The 27,175-nt window shown below is 37.1% G+C and overlaps 2 protein-coding genes across 2 annotated transcripts in view; both read left to right on the top strand.

Annotated features, from left to right (window-relative positions):
• LOC114476740 (receptor-type tyrosine-protein phosphatase epsilon-like) overlaps positions 1-23,035 on the top strand; it is a 33,868-nt gene extending 10,833 nt beyond the window's left edge. Inside the window, exons 3-21 of the mRNA XM_028468607.1 lie at positions 4,767-4,838; positions 6,108-6,204; positions 6,689-6,762; positions 7,132-7,268; positions 7,895-7,985; positions 8,078-8,154; positions 8,239-8,275; positions 8,352-8,449; positions 9,726-9,845; positions 11,303-11,466; positions 13,702-13,837; positions 14,004-14,153; positions 14,580-14,673; positions 14,996-15,072; positions 17,546-17,680; positions 18,626-18,751; positions 18,885-19,036; positions 21,316-21,451; positions 21,565-23,035. Of these exons, the coding sequence (XP_028324408.1) occupies positions 4,772-4,838; positions 6,108-6,204; positions 6,689-6,762; positions 7,132-7,268; positions 7,895-7,985; positions 8,078-8,154; positions 8,239-8,275; positions 8,352-8,449; positions 9,726-9,845; positions 11,303-11,466; positions 13,702-13,837; positions 14,004-14,153; positions 14,580-14,673; positions 14,996-15,072; positions 17,546-17,680; positions 18,626-18,751; positions 18,885-19,036; positions 21,316-21,451; positions 21,565-21,639 (2,043 nt within the window). The 5' untranslated portion in view covers positions 4,767-4,771 and the 3' untranslated portion in view covers positions 21,640-23,035. The remainder of the gene's footprint in view (positions 1-4,766; positions 4,839-6,107; positions 6,205-6,688; positions 6,763-7,131; positions 7,269-7,894; positions 7,986-8,077; positions 8,155-8,238; positions 8,276-8,351; positions 8,450-9,725; positions 9,846-11,302; positions 11,467-13,701; positions 13,838-14,003; positions 14,154-14,579; positions 14,674-14,995; positions 15,073-17,545; positions 17,681-18,625; positions 18,752-18,884; positions 19,037-21,315; positions 21,452-21,564) is intronic.
• gnrh3 (gonadotropin-releasing hormone 3) lies at positions 23,034-26,548 on the top strand. Its single transcript, XM_028468608.1, has 4 exons — positions 23,034-23,819; positions 23,921-24,145; positions 25,281-25,358; positions 26,410-26,548. The coding sequence occupies exons 2-4, from the start codon at positions 23,981-23,983 to the stop codon at positions 26,461-26,463; spliced, it is 297 nt and encodes a 98-aa protein (XP_028324409.1). The 5' UTR covers positions 23,034-23,819; positions 23,921-23,980; the 3' UTR covers positions 26,464-26,548.
• The last annotated feature ends 627 nt before the right edge of the window (positions 26,549-27,175 follow it).

Below are 27,175 nucleotides of genomic sequence, written 5' to 3' on the forward strand. Positions count from 1 at the left end.
ATCAAGCATGATGATAATATTATTTATGAAGATAAATCATATTTTATCAGCTGCAGCTGTGTTTTAAAGGTTTTAAAGGTGTCAATTAAACATCTACTGATGCTCTTTGCTCACATACCCATATAATGTGCTGGTGCAGCACAGTCACTTAAGACTTTATATCTGCATTTACGGTACATTTTCTCATTTCAGTGATGCAGAAACGCATTTAATGATTAAATACGTTTTTTTTCCGTTTTTTTTCCAAATGACAGCATCTGACATATTTGTTCCAGTAGATTTCTTTCCACCTATTTCCTGGATATGTGTTTTAGATGCAGTTGAGTGCCAGGAGATGGCAGATATATACGGTATGCTGTGGCCTGTGCAGTGACCCGTTCACGCAGCGTGCCTCACAGCATAGAGCTGTAGTGGGACTGAGGCTATGTGTGAGTGAATGTGATGAACACTATGGAGGGAACAGGTGCCACTGTCCTGTCAGCTTGTTAACACTGGAGGGAGACTTGGCTCGACCAACGGAGAGCGGCACATATGCAACACATCGCCTCTGGCTGTGTGTGCAGGCATGCAGAGGGTGGGCCATATGGACAAAAATTCATATCTCGATACTTTTTCTCAAAATGAGAATATATACGATATAAATCTCAATATTTTTAACTCCATAAAGTCTGACCAGAATTACAATTCTTTATTTAATTTGTGCAAAATGCTACACAGGCACATTTATTAACAAGCAGCTGACAAATATGTGCCACTTTTGGCTTTTTTTCCTATAAGGCAGTTTTTCTCATAAGGGGGTACACAATGGCACTACAGGGGCTACTTCTCTCTACGTCACTTTCACTGTGAAAGAGCTGTTCCAAAACATCATTGATAGTAAATCTTTTCCTAGAGGGTTTTTGGAGAGAGAGAGAGAGAGATAAACTAAGTGTTGGTCCCATCCCAGGCGTGCAATTACTGGAAATGATAAAAACTGTAGAACACTATTTAGGAGCCACTAAATCAGTGATTTCAACCTGAATCTGAAATTTCTGAAAAATGTAAACAGATTTTTTTTTTTAAATCTAATTTTTTTTAATTATGTTTTTTTTTTCTTTCGTTTTTTAATTAAAACAACACACATATATGAGCAGAGCTTAATCAAAAACAAATTCTAGAAAACGAATATCTTTGGGGGCTGTCAGAAATCCGTGATATCAAAATGGGGTCACGTTTTTTTCCACTTATTTACAAAATGAGATTCTTTAAAATGTGTGTTACCATCACTCATTTATTCCGTCATTATGCTCCATCATTGTTTATGGTTTTCTAAGCAAAATGTTTGTGTCCGACAAAGGGGGTCCTAGAGCCAACAAAGATTGAGAACCACTGCTATAAGGGGCAGCACGTGTGAGTGAGTTCTGTAGTGTGGCTTGTCTAAGGGATAGAATGCACTCATCAATCCGTCTAACTGTGCTTTTCATGCTGTTCTGAGAAGTAGCGAAAGCAGCGACTCCTAAAATGAGTATTTTATTAAAAAATAAGCTATAAAATAAAGATATATCATTATAGGCGATATTGTAATTTTCTGTATCTCCAAAACAGAAATCTCGATATATCTTGACTCTCGATATTTTTCCCAGATTGACATTCTATGGCAAATATCAGTCGATATTATCGTCCATCTCTAGAGCATATTAATTAAAAATCTGTTAAAAGTACTTCTTTATTCTCCTTTAATGTTACTATTTTCTCTTCTGCTGCAGCCGTATCGTCTGTTTTGTGTCACATTTTCTAAGTGGTGCATGTCACATAGTGAAAGGAATACTTTCAGTTTATTTTATTTCTATAACAAGAAGCAAATCTTTAAAAAAATCATCATTTTAGTTTGTTATATTAGGGATGTTCGATATTAGCTGATAAGTAGGGAAAGTAGCGACTCTTAAAACAAGTATTTTAATACAAAATAAGCTATAAAATAAAGATATATCACATATCAATATTGTAATTTTCTATATCCCCCAAAACAGGAATGTCGATATATCTCGACTCTCGATATATTACCCAGAACTAATAGGACGTAAAACCAGGTTGCGTGTGTGTATTTTGTGATTGTTGATTATTTGCTATAATAATTGTATAAAAACCATTACAAAAATACAACTTCTAGAATATTTTCTTGTCCAATTATACTTTATAGGCTGTAAGACACAATTCATTGTGCGAACAATGATGTCAAAGTGTTAATATGTAGCTTTTCTTTTCGACAAAGTGTTTGGACATACAGTTTTATGAACACCCCCACCCCTGAGGGTTTGTGTGCAAATCTTTCAAACACAAATTAGGCCCCTAGATGACCCATTTCCACCAGAACTAAATTGACACAGTGAATTATTCCATTCAGACTTGTGGCCTCTATAACAAGAAAGGGACTCGGAACAGAGAATAAATTAGGCCACTCAACTCCAGCTTCTCTCATTTATTCTATCAAAGCCATTTAGTCAGATCTGCCTCGTTTGCCCAATTTATTCTGTGATTTCTTACCGTCTCATTTGGAGGAAAAAGGAGGAAAAAATAAGAAAGAAATGAAGTCAAGTTAGGAGATATTTGCTGCTACATTTTGGAGATGAAAAAAAAAAGACACGAGGATCAGAATTCATTTATATCTGGCATAGTTGTAACATGTTTTTTTTCTTCTTTTGACACTCATGGCGCTTTGCCCCAAATGCATCACTAATGGCTTCCAGCGATGTAAAGAAAAGAGTGGGACTCCAGCTAGATGACGTTTTAGTGCTGGAGAGAAAAAGCTTGAGTCTATAACGTAGGTTTGTTCATATGCATTGATTTAATGTCACTTGTTCTTATCATCTGGCTCGTGTTGTTTTTGTCATGTGTGACGTTAGATTGTTGAGTGTGATTGAACTTCAAAATGGGTCCGTATTTGTGTTGTCCAGCCATTCAAGCTTTGAAAAACCTGTGTTTTCCTGATTAGATTTTTGTGTTTTATTTGTATCTGTATTTTGTACTATTATTATTAAAAATTAAACACAAGCCCTCTCATATGAAATATTAATTTAAGAAAACACACAAATACCTTTTTTTTTCTTTTGGAATAATGTTTTAAGGCATGTGAAAGTTACGTTAAAAACATTATTCCTAACTCTCTTTTTTTAATCTCAGGGGCAACATTCAACCCAGTTTAGTATCAAATGGACCAAACCAGATCAATCCAAGCTTTTTTTTTAATAAACAAAATACCAAGAATTTCACCCCAAAAGTGCCTATTTTTACATTAATTGATGTAAATGGCTACCTACACATCAAAATGAATCTCCTTAAAAGCAAAGCAGTGCTGCACAAACATCTGAAACATTACTATAGGGCATTTGTGTCAAACTCAAGGCCCGGGGGCCAAATCTGGCCCTTTAGAGCATCCAATTCGGTCCACAGCAGAAAGCAAATTAAGCAAGAAACCATGAATTATTGTGTAAATGACCAACTAATTCAATTGTAGACATCTGCAAAATAATACACAAACTCAATATCACATGATGGCTGTTATTTTTTGTCTCAAAAGATCTATGAATTCCTTCAAAATCTTGCAATTTTCTTCAAACTATTTCACAAAATGTTTCCCAAATTACATAAACATGGGTCACAAAATCAAATAAACTGAAAGTAAATATCCTGCAAGGACTGATATTTGTCACTTATTGCTTTGACATCATCAATGCCGTACATATTTTATTCTGTACTGTATTTATACGTGGAAATGCAAATAAAAGCACAATAAATAAAAAAAGTTGCGGCCCACTTAAAATGAACTGCTGCATATTTGACCCCTGAACTAAAATGAGTTTGACATTAAAAAATCAACTTAAATGCGATGATGGGTCAAAAATGGATGGCAGGCCTTAGCTTTGACATGACACCTGCAATAGTGATTTGGTGAATTAGCACATAACTCAGTCCCAAATATGTAACTGCATGTATTAAACTAATGTATATACAAATATTTGCATGTGGAAATGTTAAAATAGGGCACAATAATACAGTAGTTCTATGGTTTTGCTCCACTTGAGACTAAACTAAATGAGTTGGACACCCCTATTTTAAGGGATCCTAATTTAGTTTGAATAACTGTTATTATGCTGCATTATGTGGCAACAAAACAACTACTGTATATAATATTGTTTTAGAAAGTGCAGATAGGAGGTTTGTGTGTGTTATGGTAAAGTTCTACCAGCAAACAGAGAAACATAGGAAACTATTTTGTCATCCAAAGTGAAATTCCCAAATCTGAAATTTCTTCTGAACTTTCTATGACTTCGGTCTGGTCACTAAAGCACAGGTTCTCCCTGTGCTGCACATCAAAGACTACACACAGCAAAATGAGATTGTGTCTAACAACATCACTTGTGCCAAATCCACCGGGTCCACAGGGTGTATAGTTACTGTCACCTGTGGCTTAAAGCCTCCTTTCTGGTTTGATGTCTGAATATTAGGTTATTCAACGCTGCCCTTTCAAGTCGGACTGACAGGACAAGACTGCGAGCAGATTTCCCATAAGGCCTTTAAACTGCTCAGCACTGATACACACAGACATCACTCTGGAGCCTCTTCAAAGCAGGAGCTGTCGTCTGCCTCTCTCAGTGCCAAATGTGCACGTATTTCATGTTGCTTTGTCTCCGTCTGGTGGCTTTGTGGGGGCATTACTTACATTGCATTACTTCATCTAATGAAGCTATTGATGAATTAATCTGTGTGTTTTTCTTCTCTATCTGCAGTGACAATGGTGGTGTTTCTGATTGGGATCTCCATTCCTGCCAATAATTCAGCTCATGAGAATCAAACTGCAGGTAAACAATTACTATCTGCCTATTTACTAGGGATGTGAAGAAAAAAAAAAACGATTTTCACGATACATTGCAATTTTTTGAGTGCCGATTTGAAATCTAAATGGTTTATTTTTTTCTTTTTCTCATATTTAATCAAAATTTTTCTTATTGTATTTTTCACATTTTCGTGGACGTGTGTTTTTACCACTTCCACACCTCCACTCCAGTAGATGACTCCGTAGATATAATAATAATAATGATAATAATAATAAATAGGATGTTTTGAAGCAAATAGTTTTGACTCAATTTGTCCTCTGAATGATCAATATCTTCTGATGAACATATACAGAAATTTGATTTTTCATCTCTACGTTTAATTTTGATATTATCTGGGTAGAATATTGCAACATATCATGATATTGTGGTAATACTGTATTGTGATACGTATTGTATTGTAACATCCTTGCCGATACTCACCCCTACTATTTACAATGTTAAATATGTTTTACTTCAAATCAAAAAAAAAAAATCAAATTATTTAGACATTTAAAAAATGTATTAATCAAAATGTGTTTTATGAAAAGATGAATGTAACAATCTTTTTTTTGTCAAAACATCTGATAAATAAGAAAGTCCTTTTTTACACTGCTTCATCATTTAGACTTATTTAAATCTATTAACTAAAATACAAAAGCACGGACATACAAAAATATAACACTTAATATTTTTTCCTTATGAATAATGGTGTCTGTTGTGTTTTTACTTAATCACAAATTCTTCTATGTCCCATAATTTTATTTTTGGGAAAAGTCGCACACGATATTATGCTGAATTGCTACAGATTGTTTCAAAGACAAGTCATTTTAAAACATTCATTGCTTTTGAAAAATGTTTTGAAGGCAAACAATGAGTAATTGTTGCCCAAAATAAACAAAGAACAATACAGTTCTACAAAGAAGAACAATTGTACTTTTTTAGGCCAATATATTTAGAGTAAATGCATATTATCAATCACCTGAAAACTGAACCTGAGAGCAAGACTGTGTTAATACTTCATCTTCCACATTAATTTATTTTCAAATGTTGAAAGCCTTTATATAATGGCTTTATTATAATTATGTTTTAATTTGATAAAATTTCCAACCAAGCAACGACGACGTAGTCATGAGCCTGATTTACTACAGGTTCTTCCGTCTTTCTTTTTTTTTTAAGATGCGCTGCTTTAAATGAAGTCTGTTTTATGTTCTATACATTACTATTGTATTTGCTTGCGGTGTGTCTCTGATCCAGGAAGCCCCACCCACCAGGGTGCTCATGTGCTTCCCTCAACACTCATCATATCTCTGCTCCTCATCGTCGTCGTCCTGCTGACGATCTACTGTCTAAGGTCAGCCTTCGTCACGCGACCTCACCTGCATTTTACCACAGTGTGTGATCAGAATCCCAATCAGAAATGATTTATGTCACAGACGCTTGAGAAATATCACAAGAGAAAAGAATAAACACTAAAGAAAGAAAGAAAAAAGAAAACATACATATTTAGGTAATAGATTACATACAAGTGCACACACTACAGTAGGAAAAATGAAATAAAATAAAACTAAAAAGCCCTGAGCTCAAGGGTAAAGGCTGTATCAGGGCGGGGGGATGTTTAGTGAACAGAGAGAGCAGTGGATTTTGGGTAAACAGCTGCTCTTTAAATAAGAGGGTAAACAAACTGAGGAGGTCAGAACAAGTCTAGGATCTTCATTAACAGCGACATGAGGAGGAGCTGCTTTTCTTCTTTGAGATGGTTGATAACTGGTTTGGTGTTTGATGTTTACTGGCCTCCATTTGGACGCTTAATCTTCTTTATTTCCCTTTCTCTGTAGGTTCAAAAACCACAGGAAAGCTCTGGTTACCTCTGTGGATAAAAAACTCCCAAATGGATTCCTGGATGAACAAGGTATTTTCAATTTAAACCCACAGGTGATAGAAAATATGTTTCTTGTTTGTTATTATATGACGGACAAGTCTCACAATCTAAAGGCCAAAGTATCTGCAAATGTTCAGAAATGGTATTTGCTCTTTCAGCTCACAGGGAATCGTATAAACTTCCACTCCAAGGGAAGTAAAAGTGAAAGGCCAAATCCTGAGCTGGTAGAGTTTAGTGCAGCGTGTTTATGATGGAAGAAATCATTCTTGTCATGTCGCCACAGAAGTAGGAAATCTTAATAGGCATGTGGCGTGTTTTTGCAGGTGCAGTGAGAGCTAGTAATGTTCCCCTCTGGGAGACGTTAGGGGTCTGACCACCATATATTCCTTTTAAAAATAGGGGAGCAGACAGTGGTCCTCCTCCCCAGATCTCCCTCACGCTCCAAGCGGTACTTCCCCATCCCCCTGGACTCGTTGGAGGAGGAGTACCGCATACGTTCGGCAGATGACGGCAAGCTTTTCAGAGAAGAATTCAACGTGAGCATGTCTTCATTTGGCAATTTAAACCACAATCACCAAGATATAAATTAAAATTAAACCTTATATTAACCCTCCTATTATCCTCAAATATTACCAAAATATTTATGGCCCAACTCAATTTTAGAGTTAGTGTATCTTGAAAATGTATTTATTTACTTATTTCCATCTCTTTTTTGCAATATATTTGGGCTTTTTCCACTATAAAGTATAAAGACACGTCACTTTCACTGTGAAAGAGCTGTTCCAAAACATCAGAGAGAGAAAGAGCTAGAGAGTATTTGGGGTTATTCTTTATAAAGTCTTCTGTCTCAGACACATCCTTCTCTGTGTCACTTTCACGTTGAAGGTGTAGACACAGACAAGTTTTACACAGGTAAAACACATTGGGGGTCAAATTGACCCCCAGAGAAACACCAATGCGTGCAATGTACTCAGCACGTTGAAAAACAATCATCTTGATATTTTTTTGCCAAATCAAATGCACCCATCAAATTAGGAAAAGTCATGAAATATGAAGTCAACTATTATTTTTTTGAATGATCAGCATTAAATGGGGTCAAATTGGATAGGAGGAGGGTTAAACAGCTTTTTTACCTGCTATGGCTTTGGTTCTGTCTTTATAGTCACTGCCGTGTTACTACCACCATGGATCCTTTGAGGAGGCGAGCAGAGAGCTCAACAGAGAGAAAAACAGATACCCTAATATTTTACCCTGTGAGTAAAAACATGCGTTTGACTAAAGGAACACAGCAGTCAGATTTACAGCCTCACTGATATATTCTATTTCCTCCCTTTGTCATACACAGACGATCATTCGAGGGTGGCTTTGGGCTACCTCGATGGACATTTGTGCTCAGACTACATAAACGCTTCTTATATAGACGTAAGCCGTACAGTAGAAGTAATTCTTACTATGAAGTTGTCTATGTAAAAAACTTGGTGTAACAATTGTTTTCTTTTTAATCAGGGCTATAAAGAGAAGAACAAATTCATCGCAGCTCAAGGTACAAACAGTGCAATTTGTGCAAAAGTCAATGTTTGCACTTTGTAATTGTTCTTCTTGTTGATTCTCCGCTTCAGGCCCAAAGCCTGAGACGGTGGCTGACTTCTGGCGGATGATTTGGGAACAGAAAACATCAACTATAGTAATGCTGACAAATCTGAAAGAAAGGAAGGAGGTACGCCCCCTTTTCTGCTTATGCTCATTTCAAATAGAGCCAGCACGGGCAATCCATACCGCGCCGATGCACAATTAGCAAAAACCGTTTCGTGTTCTCATGACCCAAAGTCACAGGCATAATTTCTTTGACCCCCTTTTCTCGACCGAGAATCCATACGGAGTTGCCCTGCAGATTACTTAGCATTGCATTAAACTTCAGCCTCAAAGGGATGATCAATTGAGTGCTCAACGGAATATTTGATGGGGCAGAATAGAGGCAATGGAGATCAATGACAAAATAATTGTTGATAAGATCCTTAGAGGCTTCAGGATAATTAGTCTGAGATTCTACTTAATGAGTTGAAACGTCACTGTGAAGATCTTATTGACTGGCGGAGTCGCACAAAGTCACTTTAAATGCCTTTGACTCAGGTTGATACAAGATTTAGATCTGATATGGGCAACTGGGTGCCCGGGGGCCACATGCGGCCCTCAGTTTATGTTTGCACGGGCCCCAAAGTAAACACAACAAAATCACTTCAAACAGCCAAAACACAATGAAATCTACAAAGTTACTCCAAAAAAAAGACAAAAAAAGACACAAAATGACAACAAAATACACAAAATAACAAAACATTGGACAAAAGGACAATGAAAATAAACAAAATTACTAAATATTTCTCAAAAGGACAACAAAAATACATGAATGTCCTCCAAAAAGAAATAAAATGACTACAAATATACAGAAAATTATCTGGATATAAACAAAACAAGAGAAAAAATGACTCCAAAACACAATATAACAAAATAAAAACAAACAAATTGACTCATACTGTAACTTACAAAACAGCAACAAAAACGGACAGAATGACATAATAAATATCTAAAGCGATAAGACAACACACACAAAATAACTTCAAAAATGCACAAAATGACCAAAAAATGCACATGACTTCAATAACACAAACAATAAACACAAAAACACACAAAATTAGAGAAAAATATACAAAATTTCAATAAAAATACAGAAAAAACAACAAAATACTGTATATAGCATGACAACAAAAACATACTAAACCCTTTATTGTTCACTGAATTAATCTTCAAATTAGTCGATATTCTAAAAACAAAGATTATATTATGATATTGTGGCCTTCAGATCATCATCTTTTTGTGGCCTCCACTCTGATCAAAGTTGCCCATTGCTGATTTATATCTTTACAGCCGTAGTAATAACCAGTTGTATATTTTCCTACAGTGTAACAGCTTCTCTCCTATTGTGACTTTTAATTCAGGACAAATGTTGTCAGTACTGGCCAGAAAAAGGTTGCTGGATGTACGGCAATGTCAGAGTGGCGATGGAGGACTTCACAGTGCTGGTGGACTACACCATTAGAAAGTTTTACATTCAATATGTAAGTATACAACACACACAGTATCTAAAAACATATGGTGAAATACTGAACCAATCATCAAACTATGTCTCAGTTGGCACAACAAACACCCAGTGACTCCTTTAAAGCTGCTAAACAAAGCATTATGTGCATTGGAAGTTTGTACTTTTCATCTTTGCTTCCTGCCTTCCTTCCTCACATCCTCACATCCTGTCTTCCTCCTCTTCTTCCCACCTTGCCGTCCTTCTTCAATTCTTTCCTTCCTTCCTTTCTTCCTCCCTTCCTCCTTTAATTATGTATTTCCTTCCTGCCTTCCTTTCTTCTTTCCTTACTTCCTTCCTTCTTATTTCCTTCCTTCCTCCCTTCCTTCCTCATTCCGTTACTTTTTCAATTCTTTCCTTCCTGCCTTCCTTTCTTCCTCCATTCCTTCCTTCCTTCCTCATTCTCTTCCTTCATTAGTTTTTTCCTTCCTTCCTTCCTTCCTTCCTTCCTTCCCCCTTCTTTTCCTTCTTTAATGATTTCCTTCCTTCCTCTATAGATAGATGTTTAATTGAAACACTATCCCTACATTAAGATTCATTTCTTGTTTGTATCATGATGTATTTTTGTGCGTATAGTTCTTTTTATCCCTAAGAAAGATAAAAAGTTGCTCACATACCGTAATTGGAAAATTCTCATTAAAAATGTAATATTGGTGATAAAGAAGCTACTGTGGATGGTGTGAAAAGTAATGTTCCTCATGGGGAAATTAGTTCATTTATTGAACTGTAACAGGAAACAGAATATAAAAACATCCAGGATATAAAAAAAAAAGTGCATGGAAACACATTAAAGAGTATTAGGAGCTATAGATATCAGGCGCGGCGTTGATGATAAATATGTAAGCGTAGTTATAAAGTGTTCAGTGTGTTTCAAAGTGCATTGTTGGTTTTTGTCTTTCTAAAGTCGTGCACACACACTCTGCCTGTGTTTCTTCTCTCATCTGTTCCACTGCCAACTTGGATGGCGGCTTCGTGTACGGCAAAGCTTTCAGTTGCAAAAAAAATTCCCTTTGTTCCGTCTCCATCTGAAGCCAGACGCGCGCACACACACACACACACACACACACACACACACACACCCTCTCCGACTGGTAAAGCTGTGCCTGTGCTTCCCAGTACGAGCTGACAGACTGGGTGCTTTTTTACACATAGCTCTCTGAACACAGAGGAGTGTTCAAGAGAATGAAATGCAGCTCTCCTGTGTATTGATACGATGTAAGAGCGAGGCAAAGCACAGCCAGTGTTTGATAATTACAATATGTCCCGAAAAGAAAAAGGATGGGAAAAAAAAAAAGTCAGTGGATCTTTTCTATGGAAGTTTGTAGTTGTTTGACCTCATGGAAACGACACATGTCAAGTCAGCTGAGTGATTTGTGTTTCTACCACAGCGCTGATCACGCCCAGGTATAAATTTTCCTTGTGTCTATCACTTCCCAGCAAGGAATTGACGGCCCCCGAGCTCCCAGACTGGTCACTCAACTTCACTTTACCAGCTGGCCAGACTTCGGGGTGCCGTTCACTCCCATCGGCATGTTGAAGTTCCTCAAGAAGGTCAAAGCTGTCAATCCATCGTACGCTGGCCCGGTTGTCGTGCACTGCAGGTGAGATGGAGTCAGACAGTGTCACTGCATATCCTCCTTTATGGTTTAGGCTCTTTAGACCTAAAAATAGATCAAAATTTTATCCTAAAGTGTTTTTTATTTATTTATTAATGTAATTTATCAAAGCTTATGCTCTGGTCTTCCATCCATGGTTACTCCTCTGCTGCTGCTTCTACTGCTGCTGCTGCTGCTCTGGTTCTGCAGACATATAACGCTGCCGCACGGTGCACACTCTGACTCACAATCACAAAAGCCGCTTAAATAGCCATGTGTTTTACTGTAATGTGCAGTTTCTTGGCTGAAAAAAAATGACAAGTGTGTGTGCATCGCATCTACAGACACGCCTACTCATGAATATGCATAAGTAGGCCGCAAATCAGCCCGTTTTTAGAATTGCTCAGGAAGTGACTTTTCAGAGGTCTAAAACTCTATAAAACAGGCGAGTTTGGGAAAATAAACCTCAAATACAATGATGTTGGAGTTCTTAGAACAAATAGAGATGGGTGAAAAATAGCAAAATATGGGACCTTTAAGTACAAGTAAGTCCTACAGAAAATAAAGTTAAAGTAAAAGTTACTAGTTACGTTCACCCCCCACGTTTATTTTTGGTAATAAATCTTGCCACGGTTCCCTTGTGTACAGTAAACATCTCATGTATGAACTTAAAAAGAAACAGACCAAATCTTGCTCTATTGAAACTTAATTTATCTTCCACAAATACAAAGGTTTGTAACAAATTACTGATTGTAGAATTATACTCACAGTACCCATAAAATCACCTCAATTACAGTAACGTGAGTACTTGTAATCCATTACTTTCACCTCTGTTATTAAATAAATGGATGCAATTTTAAGTAAAGTAATAAAATTCATAAAATACAAACAGACCTGACAAGCATCATTATTTACTTCATCAGGGCCCGAGAAGCTCAGAGGATTGTGATAGCAAATTTAAATCAAATTCTTACAAAAAAAAGAATAAAAAAAGTTCATAGAAAATGTTTATTTGTAAAAAAAAATTGTTACTCTCAGCTTAAAATAGTCAACTACTCTAACTTCCTCTTCCCTGTTCCCTTCCCCCTCACCAAGGTGTAACACTGCCTTCTCTGTTTATATTCTCCCTTTGATAAATGCATTGCTGTAGAAAGAAAACAACATCGAAAATGATTAATGTGATGTTGGTCATACAAGAATAAATCTTCCCTCTCAATGCTCAAAAATTAAGATTCTTATTAAACATGAAACCAAAAGCTGATGTTGTTGTAAAATTGCATGATGTGTGCTAATGTTTGGCTGACCCATCAACTAAAGACGTCACTGATCAAAATGTCGGCGACAAATGCTGCAACAGGTGCTGTGGGAGAGAGACTGCTCTGTGTTCCCTGAGGTGCCGTCTGCTGAACTGACCTTTGTAAATCTATTAAGAGTTCATGAAGGTTTCAGCGCTAAAGCACTTCTGCATATGCTCCTTCCTGGCCTTTTTTAACTGACATCTTTGTTAAAGCCACATTCTGAAACCATATGCTTACATCCAGAGGTGAAAGTAACAGATTACAAGTACTCACGTTACTGTTTTATTTATCATTTATTATTTTGACAAACCTTTTATTTTATACAGATGCTTTTGTGAAAATTAAATTTAGTTCCCGTGGCAAGATTTATTACCAAAAATAAACGTAAGGGGTGAAAGTAACTAGTAATTTTGGTAACACTTTACATGAAGTTTTTTTACATAAAGGCTGACATTACGCTGTCATTATTATGATATGGCACCTGTCATTAGCATGAATAAGGTGTAATGAAGGCTAAGCCTAACCCTACGCCTACCTAACCCTAACCCTAACCCTAACTCTACCTAACCCCACTACATCCCTCCACCAAACCCAAACAATGCCAACATAGCTCCAAAGGTGTCAGAAGTTAGCGAACAACACTTGATGACAGCCTTCATGACTGACACCTTGTTCATGATAATGCCAGGTGTCATGTCATAATTATGACAATGTACTGTAATGTCAGTCTTATGTATACTCCTTCAAATAAAATGTGACCGTAACTTTTACTTTGAGTACCAATCAAGTAACAGTACTTCGCCTTGAGTAGGCTATATCAGCAATCTTTACACCTCTGTTTACGTCACAGTAAACTTCCCCTTTTTGTCATGTTTTGTGTTGTTGCTACACTTGTTCCAGAGAAGAAGACCTTATGCCTTGTTGTTGTTTGTGTCTTCCTCAGCGCTGGGGTTGGTAGAACTGGGACGTTCATTGTCATTGACAGCATGATCGACATGATGCACATGGAGCAGAGGCTGGATGTCTTTGGCTTCGTGAGCAGAATACGAGAGCAGCGCTGTCAGCTCATTCAGACAGATGTACGTATTGACCCTTCCCGACCTGCTGCTCCTTTTCTCTGACAGCTCGACTCACGGCTCGAGTCGTGGGCATAAACAATCAAGATCGCAGAGGATACTTTTGGAAAAAAAACTAAAACAATGTATGTTTGTTCTTCCTGTCGTTTTCCATCTACTTTCCCCTCAGATGCAGTACTCCTTCATCTACCAGGCTCTGTTGGAGTACTATCTGTATGGAGACACAGAGCTGGATGTGTGCTCTCTGGAGGGCCATCTGCAGAGGCTTCACAACACCAGGGCTCCACACGACAGGCAGGGCCTGGAGGAGGAGTTCAGGGTACGAAAAACAGAAGCTCCCTCTTAAACATTTCAGTCGGTGATGAATCGTCCCATACACCCTGTGCCCTGCATGGGTGTATTTTCATGGAAAACTTGCCCAGGGTGCTGCTCTTGGCAGTAGTAACATAAATAACAATGCTTTGGATCAACTAAAACTTTATAAGGCGCAACCATCTGCCACAGAATTTACTATTGCTCTGTGAAATTTTTTTTTTTTTTTGCTGCAACGAGCCCTCCTCCGCCGTAAGAGCAATTATTCCCCAATGGATCTTCTTCTCCTTCTAATCTCCTCCACCTCTAACAAATGTTTTTCGCCCGACATCTGCGCCTTTTGTTTCACTTTGAAGCCAATTTCCCTGGTTTAGCATCAGTAGATTAACAATAAAAACCAAACTTTATCGCTAATGTTCTGCTTCGGTTTCAGAAGGTGACCACCGTTCGCATCATGAAGGAGAACATGAGAACTGGGAACCTTCCTGCCAACATGAAGAAGAACCGTGTGCTTCAGATCATCCCATGTAAAGACTACACAGATAACCTTTCATATAAAACGTTGATTAGCATCAAAGTGGGGGTTTTGCCGATGCTGTACACAGAGCCACATCTAATTACAACACATCTGTGTGATCAGTGATCTTTTAACGCGCTACCAAGTTGAAAGTGGCTAAAAAAAACTTTTGTACTAAAAACTGGGAAAGACTGGGGTGTATTTGGCTTAAAAAAAAAACACATCTGAAGTTTTCCTTGGCTCTCTTTTCATCAGCCCTTTTCAAGTTTTGTTTCATTAGGACTCACTTTTTCAAAAGTTTCATTTCCCCCTTTTTTTTTTACTCTTTGCAGATGATTTCAACCGAGTGATACTCTCTGTGAAAAGAGGACAGGAGTTCACCGACTACATTAACGCGTCCTTTATTGATGTAAGAACATTTTTCACAACCTGCTGTATAGATTTCCCATAGATGTTTGGGGAACACTTCACTTGAAGTTTTATACGAAAGGCTGACATCACGCTGTCATTAACTGTCATTAGCATGAATAAGGTGTCATGAAGGCTTTCATTAAGTGTCGTTTGCTAAATTATGACACCTTTGGGGCTATGTTGGCATTTGGAGGGATCTAGTGGGTTAGGTAGGTTTAGAGGGTTAGCTACGGTTAGGGCTAGGTAGGGTAGGGTTAGGATTAGCTAAGGTTAGGTAGGGTTATTTTTATTTATTATTTTTTGTCTATATATATATATATATATATTTTTTTTTTTTAGGTTTTAAATGTTTGCCCTATTTAGTGTGGTGCGTTAAAAAGCCAGGGTGAAAAGTGGCCTGTTGAGAGTGGCAAGCGCCCCCAATCAAAAAACCCCTTCCTGGCTTCCCTTTTTGGTGGAGTTAAGAGTTAGAGTTATTTATCTTTGGGAGTTTGAATCCTGGAAAGACTAGAGCTACTGAAGGCACCTTGCAAGGTCCATGCGGGCTACTTGGTGCCAGCGGACACCGTGTGGGTGACCCCTGCCCTAACCCTAACCCTAACCCTACCTATATATAGACAAAAAATAATAAATAAAAATAAAAACACCTTACACACAAACTAATAATATACTGCGGCGGAGATGGTAATGACAACGGTGGAGTATCAAGATCACAGAATACCAATTAATGTGCATATTTGTGACTAGTGACTATCGGTAAGGAGTGGCATTGGTAACTGTCTTACTGCTTCTTATAACACATTTCAGAAACAAGACGATTGATATAGTTGTGCTGTTTTTTTTTCGGTTTAGGATCTAATCTGTACATTTCACCAGTCCAGAGTGGACTTTGTAGTTGTACGTTTGTTGTGAAATGTAGCTACAGGCTCTTTCCTTAGCAATGCTGATAAGTGTAAGGTTAAAGTTGCTAACCGTATGGTTGAGAATGTATTTGCAATATTATAAAAGATCATTCATGGACAGGTACAGGCAACTAGCGGTGTGTGTGTGTGTGTCTGTCTATGGAAAATTAACTTCATATCCTCCTATTGCTGCGTAAACAGGCGCATGATGCAGAGGCTGTGCATGCGCCTGGTTATGGATATTATTACGTTGCTTGATCATAGAAGGTGATCACGAGTTTTTTTTTGTTTGTTTTAAATGGGAAATTGATGATGACATTTTGTCTGTCTATGTAATGCCAAACTCAAAGAGGATTAGTAGTAGTAGTAATCCATATGTAAAATGTGTTGTCCTTGATCCTGTTTTGATGCTTTTCTTCAGAATCGGACAGAGGTGGGTAGAGTAGCCAGGATATTTATTAAGGTAGGAGTAATGTTGCTTTGTAGTCATTTGATTCGAATGGAACTGGAAGGTGGTGACCTGGACAGCGACTCGAGTGGAATTGAAAAAAGGAATACTTGAAGAAAATCCTACTTGAGTACTGAGTAACTGTTAGAGCGTAAAAAGTCTGATTATTTTCAATGATGTCATAAATTGTGTGAAACAAAACATAAAGATAATTGTGATATTCATTGTGATACTTGAGTGGGTGTGGCTGCGTACTACCCACCTCAGGAATCGAATATGCTGTTCTGATTTCTTATCTTGGCTACAGACCGTATTGTGCTGTATCACCAGGAAATGTAAATGTTTATTACATTTATTACGGGGTAGGCGTATATAAGCTTTCTAGCTTCAGCATACTCCTTTTTAAAGCTATGACTGAATCATGTGAATGTTGTTAAAAAAAAAAGTGAAGAATGTAAACTACTCAAAAATAAACTTAAATAACTAAATACAGATGTAGTTAGCGCGTGATGAAGTTTCAGTATTAAATTATCTATCTTGAAATGTTTATTTCCACTGAAACATTGTGACAAATGTTTTTACGTCCTGCAGATTTGATGTATGATCAGTGGTATGTTATATATAATATGATATATATGATATATTTTAACATTTTACATATGTTAAAAGTTGTTTGTTAGTAGCTAGTAAACTAGGAAGATGATCATTTTCAATGAAATGTAATGACAATGAAACAATTGCATAAATTGGGATAAAAAAAAAAAGTATTTCATATTGAAACCTCAACATTTCCTACCTTTTTATGTCATCTTAGCCTCTAATAAGGTGAAACTGTGAACATTTAGTGTTTAAAAAGTGCTTTTTAAACTGGTAGCCCTTTAAATTATTCGGCACCTTTAAAGTAGCTCACAGTTAAACGACAGCCTTCATGACACCTTATTCATGCCAATGACAGGTGTCATGCCATCGTAATGTCAGGTTTATGTATAAAACTTCAAGTAATGTGTTACCGATGTTTATATAAAGCTCATTGTTTCCTATAAAAATAAAAAAAAAAAACGGTGTAAAAAATGATGTTTTCCACTCGTTATGTGTTGCTTACTGGATGATCTGCCCTCCAGGGCTACAGGCGGAAGGACTATTTTATTGCAACCCAGGGCCCTTTGTCTCATACGGTGGAGGATTTCTGGAGAATGGTGTGGGAGTGGAGGTGTCATTCAATCGTTATGCTCACTGAACTCAAAGAGAGGGAGCAGGTACAGTACAAAAAGACAGATAATGTGTTTGTGTTTAAAAATGTTTTCTCTAGTTTGACATAAAAAAAACAAATGTAAAATGCGTTATAAATCATTTTCCTGCAGACGTGGACTGGGACAAAAACTCAGCCCTGGCATTTCGTGTCCAGATCAGCCCACTACATTATCAGAGGATTTGACAGCTATAGCAATCAATCAATCTTTATTGATTCTAGTGTCAGGTCACAACAGAAGTTATGTCATAACTAGGGAAGAGACGAGACCAACAGGCAGGGCCGTTTCTTGCTTTGTGGGGGCCCAATGAAAGATGCTGTTTGGGGGCCCCTATTATCCTTCAGATCCAAACCTGGGGTCCGGAACCTCCCAGGGGGAGCCAAAGATCTTAATGGGGGTGCTAGGCTTTGTCTGCTTTGAGGCTACCAAAATTAGATTCGCAAATACAGTTTTTACTGAAACCATGATGAAGCCATTAAGTCAGTCATGCTCAACATTTTATGTCTTAATTTTAATTATGAATCCCACAGAAAACTTTAAAAGGGGAACCATTTTTAACCTCTTTTTACCAATTTATTTTGGGCATTTTTTCCAATTGTCTTTGTCCCATTTTAGCCCCTTTTTATAATTTGTTGACACATTTTTCAGATTTTAGCTACCTTTTGCCAATAAGTGCCCCTTTTTCCTATTTTTTGTCCATTTTTGCAATTTTTGTCCTTTCGTTAGCCATTTTTTGACACTTTTCATCCAAATAAGCTCAATAAATACCACGTGTATCCTTTTCTCTATACATTGAGCCTCTTTTTGTTTCACATGTATGCCCTTTTTCACTATTGTTTGCCACTGTACCGACCCACCCGGACGATGCCCGGTATGCCAGATGGCCAGTCCACCCCTGGTTTCCTGTATTTGTGATTTAATTATTATTTGTCATCTTCCCTTTTGCATTAGGAAAAGTGTTTCCAGTATTGGCCATCAGAGGGCAGTGTAACATTTGGAGATTACACCGTGGAGCTGACTGGAGACTCACGATGTGAAACCTTCACCCTCAAAGATATGGTTCTCACCCACAAACCAGTATGTGCTCATAAAAAAGAGATACCTTATAAAGTATTGAAAATCATGGAAAACACCAATGTAAAGGTTTTTATTTATTTAAAAATAATAATAAATAAATAAGTAAAAAAACAGCTTTGTCCATCTTGACCAGGAAAAACAGTCACAACACATACGACACTTCCACTTCCACGGATGGCCTGAGATCGGAATTCCAGCGGAGGGAAGAGGGATGATTGACATCATTGCCGCTGTGCAGAGGCAGCAACAGCAGTCTGGAAACCATCCCATAATTGTGCACTGCAGGTGAGCAAAGCAGCTCAACATCGGATACAAATCCCACTGTGGTGAAATATGCATCTCACCACTATTTAACCCGTTTTGTCACCTGAATGGTACAAAAAAGGAATTAACATTTTTAAAGACAATATTTTAGCCACTACCTACAAATGTCTGGAGTAATAAATTGTACCATTTTCTTGGTGGGACTGTTGTTGTCTGCCTAAACCATTTATGTGATCCGTTATAAAGTCTTTAGCTGTGAAAGCTTTGATCAGAACCTAGCTTCAGGTGAAGTGATTCTAAAGCAGCGTGGCCCCTGTGGGATTGATCCAATCCACTGATTCACAGTCAATTAAAACCTCTCAAAGTGAAATCTCCTCTGACTCCAACTATGATTAATCTGATAAGATGAGCTAACGACAGGAAATGGTGTCATCACTCCTTTCTATTCCTTCATCACCGCTTGTCTAAGAGGGGCTTTTTAAAGCTTTTTTCCGGGTCTCGTGGGAATGGGGCTAACACATTGCAATCCCCAACGTCTCTTTCTGCACTTCTCCTCCGAACGCATATCACTCTCAGCACTGGTTCCTGCTCTCTCTCTGTCTTTCTCTCTCCATCCCACCATCACAGTAAACATTGACTCAGTCAAACACTGAGCTTCCAAACTGATTAGTGTTAGCGTTCGGATTAGCCTTTCTTTAAGTGAGGATAATCATTAGCACCATTACAAAAAGGTCACCTTTTTGCTTGTTAACTTTTTAGTTAAATAGAATCAATTGTGGTGCAATGATGAGCAAAGTTTCAATGAAGTTAGATAATGACAAAAATGCATTAACCCTCCTATTATCCTTGGGGTCAATTTGACACCATTCAATAGTTGACTTTATTTTTTTTGCTTCATATTTCATGACTTTTCCTAATTTGATGGGTACATTTGACTAAGCGTAAAACTATCATAACATTTTTTCAATGTGCTGAACACATATTGCACGCATTGGTGTAAATTTGACCCCAAGCTGTTTTAGCTGTGTAAAAATGTCTGTCTTTGTGTGACCCATGTGTGACCTTACATCCCCACACCTGCAGAGTTGGTATTTTTGAGTGGATACATGACATTTGGAAAGGTTTACTGTCAATGAGGTTTTGGAACAGCTCTTTCACAGTGAAAGTGACGTAGAGGAGGATGTGTCTGAGATAGAGGATTGTGTTGAGGAGGACCCGTTGCAAAAAAACGACATAAATATAAGTAAATAAACATGTTCATGAGAGGATCAATAAATATGGTTCATTATGTGAGAGTCACGAATGTGCACCCTAATGGCACGTTCACACCAAATCTGTCGAAAGCGTCAAAAGCATCAGGTGTACATACACAGTATATGGTGGACGCGCCTCTAGGAATGTCGAGAGTTCCCGCGCCTCCTGTACGGTGAGTTTTGAAGCTTTAACGCAGCGTCCGCCGCGCGTTTTGAAATTTCAAGCTTTTGACGTGCGTCCGGTGCCTCCAATGCGGTCGACGCCAGAGTTAGAGATTGTTGAACTTTTGGGGCATATTGCAGCGCTTCGACCAATCAGGAGCTTTCCCCAACCGTGACCAATTCAGAAACATCGTCTTCTCAGCACAATAAAGTTCCCCACCCCGTCACAGTCACTGGGTGAATTATGAACGTAACTGATCGCCACAATATCATTCATTGTAGGAACACAAGAGGCAACAGAGAAGCCCCTCCCCTAAACGCGCTCAATGTGCCCAAACAACTTTTGACGCTGGTGACAAACGTCTGATTCAATGAGCACAAGCGTCCAACTAAAGGCATGAGGCGCAATTTTGACGCCCAAAACGCATTTAGTGTGAACGCGCCATCCATCAGAAAAAATTTGAATGAAAGATTTTCAAGATGACTTTGTTGTAAATTGCGCTATACAAATAAATAAAGTTGAATTGATACACTTACGCTAAAACTGAAAGTTTGACCTGATGGTGGCACTGCAGGAAAGGTCATATCATCACCACAACCAATAGGGTTCATACTCTTGTGGTTATTAATGTCTTCGGTAAATTTGAGAAGATTTGAATGAAAACTGTACAAGATAAATGAATTCTAATGTAAAAGTTTGGCCTGATGGTGGCGCTACAGAACAGGTCAAGGTTTCATTATCAAGGGGTTATTTATGTATTCAACAAATAAACAAAGTGCCTGACACAAAAACTTATAATAGGAGGTTAAGGTGCATTTCTTTTGCAGGTATATTTTTATTCTATGAGTGGCGATGACAGCTCCATCCTCTGTGTCTGTATTCAGTGCCGGTGCGGGTCGGACGGGTACTTTCATCGCCCTCAGTAACATTCTGGAGAGAGTGAAGGCTGAAGGTCTCCTCGATGTGTTTCAGACTGTCAAGAGTTTGCGTATGCAGAGGCCTCACATGGTTCAGACTGTGGTAGGTGGAAAACACAACCAAGCTGTCAGCCACGTACACCTTTGTGATGTTTGGAGTCTTTCCTGCATCAATACGCTCAGTGACACTTTTCCTTTTTGCTTTTTGCCTTTCAGGAGCAGTATGATTTCTGCTACCGAGTGGTTCAAGATTTTGTTGACATTTTCTCAGACTACGCCAATTTTAAATAACGCAGGTCCCCAAAAGTGCTTTGCATACTGTTTAATAATAAAGAATGCAAGCGTTTTCCTGAATGTTGTTTTGTTTTTAAAGCAAGCTCTTTTTCACATTTTGCACTTATGACAGATTTTAAGAAACATTGTTGTATGTTGTTAAATGTGAAAACATTAGAGAATTCTGTCTCCTACAAGAATGTTTGCCCTTTAGTTGTCTCTGTTTATTACACAGCAAAGAAAGTGGCTAATTACCAGTATTAGGTTAGGTTAGGGTTTCCTCAAATGTAGATACAAGTTTATTGTAGTATTTTCCACCATAGAAATCCTCAATTGTGGGATTTGAAATATTGTAATCCTGTCTTACAAATATGTATTAACATTAGAGGTGGGACGACACAGTGAGTTCACGATATGATACGATAAACGATATTGGCGTACGATGAGGTAATTTTATGTATTTATTACAAGCAAATTTCTTTTAAATTAAAATGTATTTGACTATGAACTCTGTATAAGCTTTTCAAAATAAGACATTTTTTTTTAGTGTGAAAACTTAAAGCGCCACTGTTAGACTGAAACTTCACACCATAGACCTGTGGATGCTTCATCTAGTAGACCAACAACAGCAACAACAGAGGGTAGAGCGAGTCAGCATGTTGGAATCTATGGGGAAAAACATGGCAATATGACGATACATATACAACTTGGATCTTCCAACATGACATCTTAATCTTGACATTTTAATATCACAAGATCTCGTCGCGTGAAATATCGTCCCACCTCTATTAAACATACATGTGTACTGTATACAGATTTTGTGTGTGCAAACGATCAATGACTATTCGCATTGTTTCTCTCGCGTTGCCGACTACATTGCCTTTGGCGCAGGCTAGGATTTGATCAATAGGGTGTTGGATAATTGTGATAAAATACTTTTGCTATCTATCTGAGCTATTTAGGTAAATACTTTGTCCTCTCAGACAATGCAAATGACCTCACTTGTGTCTGTGAGTAGCTTAACAGCTGCTGCCTGTTGCAATTTCATGGAGCTGTACCATTTCTTCTTCTCTTTCTGTGGCAATATGACTTTGTAGAATGGCGCCTGGCTCTGCAAAAATATAGTTCGCCCACAGTAGAACAGAAAGAAAGAAAAAAACAACACCAACTTAACACTTCACATTCAAATAACAGTGCCATATTGATTAGGATAATATCTAATCATGACAACTTTGTCACAAAGTGACACCGTCTTAAAAACATCTTTTCAAATGCATACAATTTTCTAAAAAAAAAAACCAAAAAAAAAACTTTTATGAATGGATTGTGTGTTTAATCTCTGCTGAACATGATTCTTTACATTGCATTACATGATTATATGTCCGTCAATTTTCTGTAAAGAAAGAGAATAATGTAGAGCACAGCAACGACAAGAAATAATTGTAATTTAAAACAGTTTCTAAGTTATAAAGTTGTTGTTTTTATTCATAGAAATTTATGTCGTGATTTTTGAATCACGAATAAATATTATTTGTGCTAAACATGCATTCTGATTAAAAGTAGCAGGTACTTATGTTTCAAACATAAAATAGCTGCGAAAGCATAAACAATACTTCTGGTTCTTCCTTTGTGAAGCTGTTTGTACATGTTGCTACTCCAATTGTATGAATGTTTGATCTCTACATGGCACATTTATCTTTATTTATTGCATATAAACTATTGTACTCCACTCGTTGTTGGCCTTTTGTAGATTTCTTCTTTGTTCATCTCTGATTTACTGCAGCAATGAGACGAACCATAAATGTTACGACGGCGAAATCCTTGCACAAGTGTCATGTTTCGATACAGACTTGAACTGCTATTTGTTTGCTAAAAGCAGAAGCCAATAAATTATAGATGGAAAAGACATGTCAGATCTCATCTTAATGTTTTCTTTTTCCGTCCACCCCACACAGATGGTTTTGATACCATCATAAAGATGTTTTTTTGATGTATATTTCATGCAGTTTGAACCCTCACCGTGATGTCAGCGTATGTGAGCACTTAGCCCACTCCATTAGCAGTGTTTTGTGTCCCATTAGTGAGTAAATGTGTCACACCTGCAAAGAGGGGATTATGATCTTGACAGCAGCCTTGTACGACACCTATAAAATCCCCCTCTGGCTAATGCACAGTATGCTAACAAGGCAAATACAGAGGTGAGTTGGGTCTCCAATGCAGTTTGTTCCATACATATGAAGTTCTATTACCCATCGTGTTACTTATTGTCAGATTTTTTTCTTCGTGCAATTCTCTACAGCCTCTTATCTGTGAGCCGTGCAGCTGTGAGAGTGAGCGGGAACTGTAGCATTTTTGTTTTATGACAAATCTGGCCTCTGCAGCTCTAATGGAAGCAAGCAGCAGAGTAATGGTGCAGATGCTGTTGTTGGCGCTGGTGGTTCAGGTCACTCTATCCCAGCACTGGTCCTACGGATGGCTACCAGGTGGAAAGAGAAGTGTGGGGGAGCTTGAGGCCACCATCAGGGTGAGTGACTACTTCATGAGGAGGGAGTCTACGGTTTCAGGAAATGTGGTAACTTCGTTAAATGCGAGGGGACATTTTCGAAGGAATACGTTCATAAATTTGGACGCTTAGTTTTATTAAAAAAAATAAAATTCCAAAACTGTAAATTTTGTTTTTGGATTGGATTTCACTTCGTCCTCTAAACAAGTGTTTCTCAAATGGGGGTACGCAATGGCACTACAGGGGGTACTTGAGCGAGAAAGAGTGAAAACTTAACAAATGAAAGCATGAAAAACATGGGGTTTTATAATGTTTATTTTTTTAGTAAAAAATTATTATTTTAATGTAGACAATAAATATTATGTCTACAGTTCCAGTAAATTTGGTAACTTCGTTAAATGCGAAGAGACATTTTTGCAGGTATACATTCATAAATTTGGATGCTTAGTTTTATAGAAAAAAAACATTCTTTTTTAATTTCAAAGCTGTAAATTTTGTTTTTAAATCAGATTTCACTTCATCCTCTAAACCTGTGTTTCTCAAATGGGGCTACGTGTACCCCTAGGGGTACGCAATGGCACTACAGAGGGTACTTGAGAGAGAGAGAGTGAAAAATTTGCTAATGAAAACATTAAAAACATAGGGTTTTATAATGCTTCATTTTAGTTAAAAAATGTTATAATATAAAAAATGATGGAAAGGATTTGGATTAGAATATTAACTGAACTTACAAGGGATGTGGCAGGAGTCCATCTGAAATTATTAAAAAATATAGAAATAGTAATTAGTAATGCACTGAAAGTGAGCCAGAAGGACATTGAAGCATTAATATGAATTGATACAATTGCAATGCTTTTGATTATAGTGAGATTAGTACACACTCAGCCATAAATGCAATGGTACTAATCATTTTCTTTCAGTGTTTCAGTTTTCTCATTTTTGGTTTTGGCCAAGATTGGTGCATCCTTAGAAATAATCATATTTATGAGGCACTAAATACTGTTTCATTCCACTTCTTCACAAAATGACATTCTTTAAGATCAATTATGCAGTTGTTTTTCATAGTATTCTGATCAAAATGTTGTAGTCGGGGGGTCTTTGGATTCAGAAATAAGAGGAAAAAGTTGCTCTAAACCCTATTTTATTGTGCTTATAGATGATGGGCACAGGAGGAGTGTCTCTTCCAGAGGAGGCGAGCGCCCAAACCCAGGAGAGGCTTAGACCATACAGTGTAGTAAGTGCTTATTATACATAATTTATCACCGATGTCTACTTCAATTGTACAATATTAATGTTCTTTATACACCACTGTGTGCCGTCATGTTACAAACCAGCAAAGATGATATACAACTACTCAATGACACAATTTATTTTAGCTTTTTTTTAATTTTTTATTATTGATTAAATACATGTAGGACTCATTTCTCTTTGCAGATATGAGGTGGAAGAATACACATAGCATTTGTCATTATTATTAGATTAGAAAAAAAAAGATTACAACAAGTTTATTTCCAGAGGTGAAAGTAATGCATCACAAGTACTCATGTGACTGTTACTTTTATGGATACTTTTTTTTTGTTTTGTTTATTTTTAAGTTTTACTTGTGCTTAAGTATGTTTTAAAAGAAGTAAAGTCATTCATTACATTTCTACATGCAACCGACACTATTATTATTATTATTATTATTATTATTATTATTATTATTATTATTATTATTATTATTATTATTATTATTTTGTTTGATCAACAGACATTGTGAAACTACAGAAAAAATTAAATAACCAGACAACAATCCAACGGTTATTTTCTTGGGTTATTTTCTCCTGAGCCTGAGAATTTATTTTATTCATTTTTTAAATTGAATTAATTTGAGTGATTTGATTTAAAAAAAAAAAAAAAAATTAAATAATAATAATAATAATAATAATTGTACATTTTGGCAATTTTTTTTATTTTATACAGATAACTGAAGATAATAAATTAAGATTTGGTCTCTTCCTTTTTAAGTTTACACATGAGATGTTTACTGTATGCAACTGAACCGTGGGAAGATTTATTACCAACAATAAACATGGAGGGTGAAAGTAACTCGTAACTTTTGCTTTGATTACTATTTAATTGAGCTACTTTTCACTTGTATTTGACTATTTAATGCATGACTCACTTGTACTTGTGTACAATCTCAACCAAGTAACAGTCCTCCTAAGTAGGATGTATCAGTGCGCTTTACACCTATGCTTATTTCAATGGTTCATAATTTTGATTATTTTTCTCATTCTCTTTAGAGCGATGAGGATTCTGGTCACTTTGGTCGGAAGAAGATATTCCCTGATAACTGAAGAGGAACCTTCTTTATTTCCACACCTTTAAATCACCCTTTATTTAAAATGATATTCCATTTTTGAATCTGGATGTTTTATTCAAACTGGCTTTTAAATGTCTATCTTGTATTTTCATTTGTTGAAATAAATTGGTGACTGATTTGGGTTTAGATTTCTTCTTCTTTTTTTTTTTTTTTTTAATGGATGGACTTGCCTTTGTAAAGCAGCCATGACCGACAAGCATGACTAACTTGTGACACAACAATCATAGCATGACAACAGCTGGTGATTAGGCCAATTTATTAGAAATCAATGAGTAAATTGAATTTGTTACAGTTTGGGTAATTTAATTTGCTGCCACGCGAGTCAAATGCTTGTGTGATGTGGAGAATTACCCCAGCTGAATCCCCTGCTCTTGTGATGAAATATTTTCCACTTGTAATCTTCCTCGACTGTTTTTTTTTTTTTTTTTTTTTGCTTAATTTAGGGTAACCACAGGCATCCAAAAAACCAGACCATGTGTGTTGCTTTTCCTTTTCTTTATAGGAAATCAGTGTTCATTGAAGAAATTGGAATTTCATATCAGGAATGGAGAAAAAAAAAAAAAGAATCAGCAGGGGGCATATGTTTTAAAGAGAACTCATTTTCTAGCAAAGCCCCACAGACAGAGTACCATACTAATCGCCTGGTGCATAAGGGGCCAGGATTCATGAACTGTGCTGACACCGGG

Source organism: Gouania willdenowi, chromosome 15 (genome assembly GCF_900634775.1).
Source record: "Gouania willdenowi chromosome 15, fGouWil2.1, whole genome shotgun sequence".
NCBI classification, from domain to species: domain Eukaryota; kingdom Metazoa; phylum Chordata; class Actinopteri; order Blenniiformes; family Gobiesocidae; genus Gouania; species Gouania willdenowi.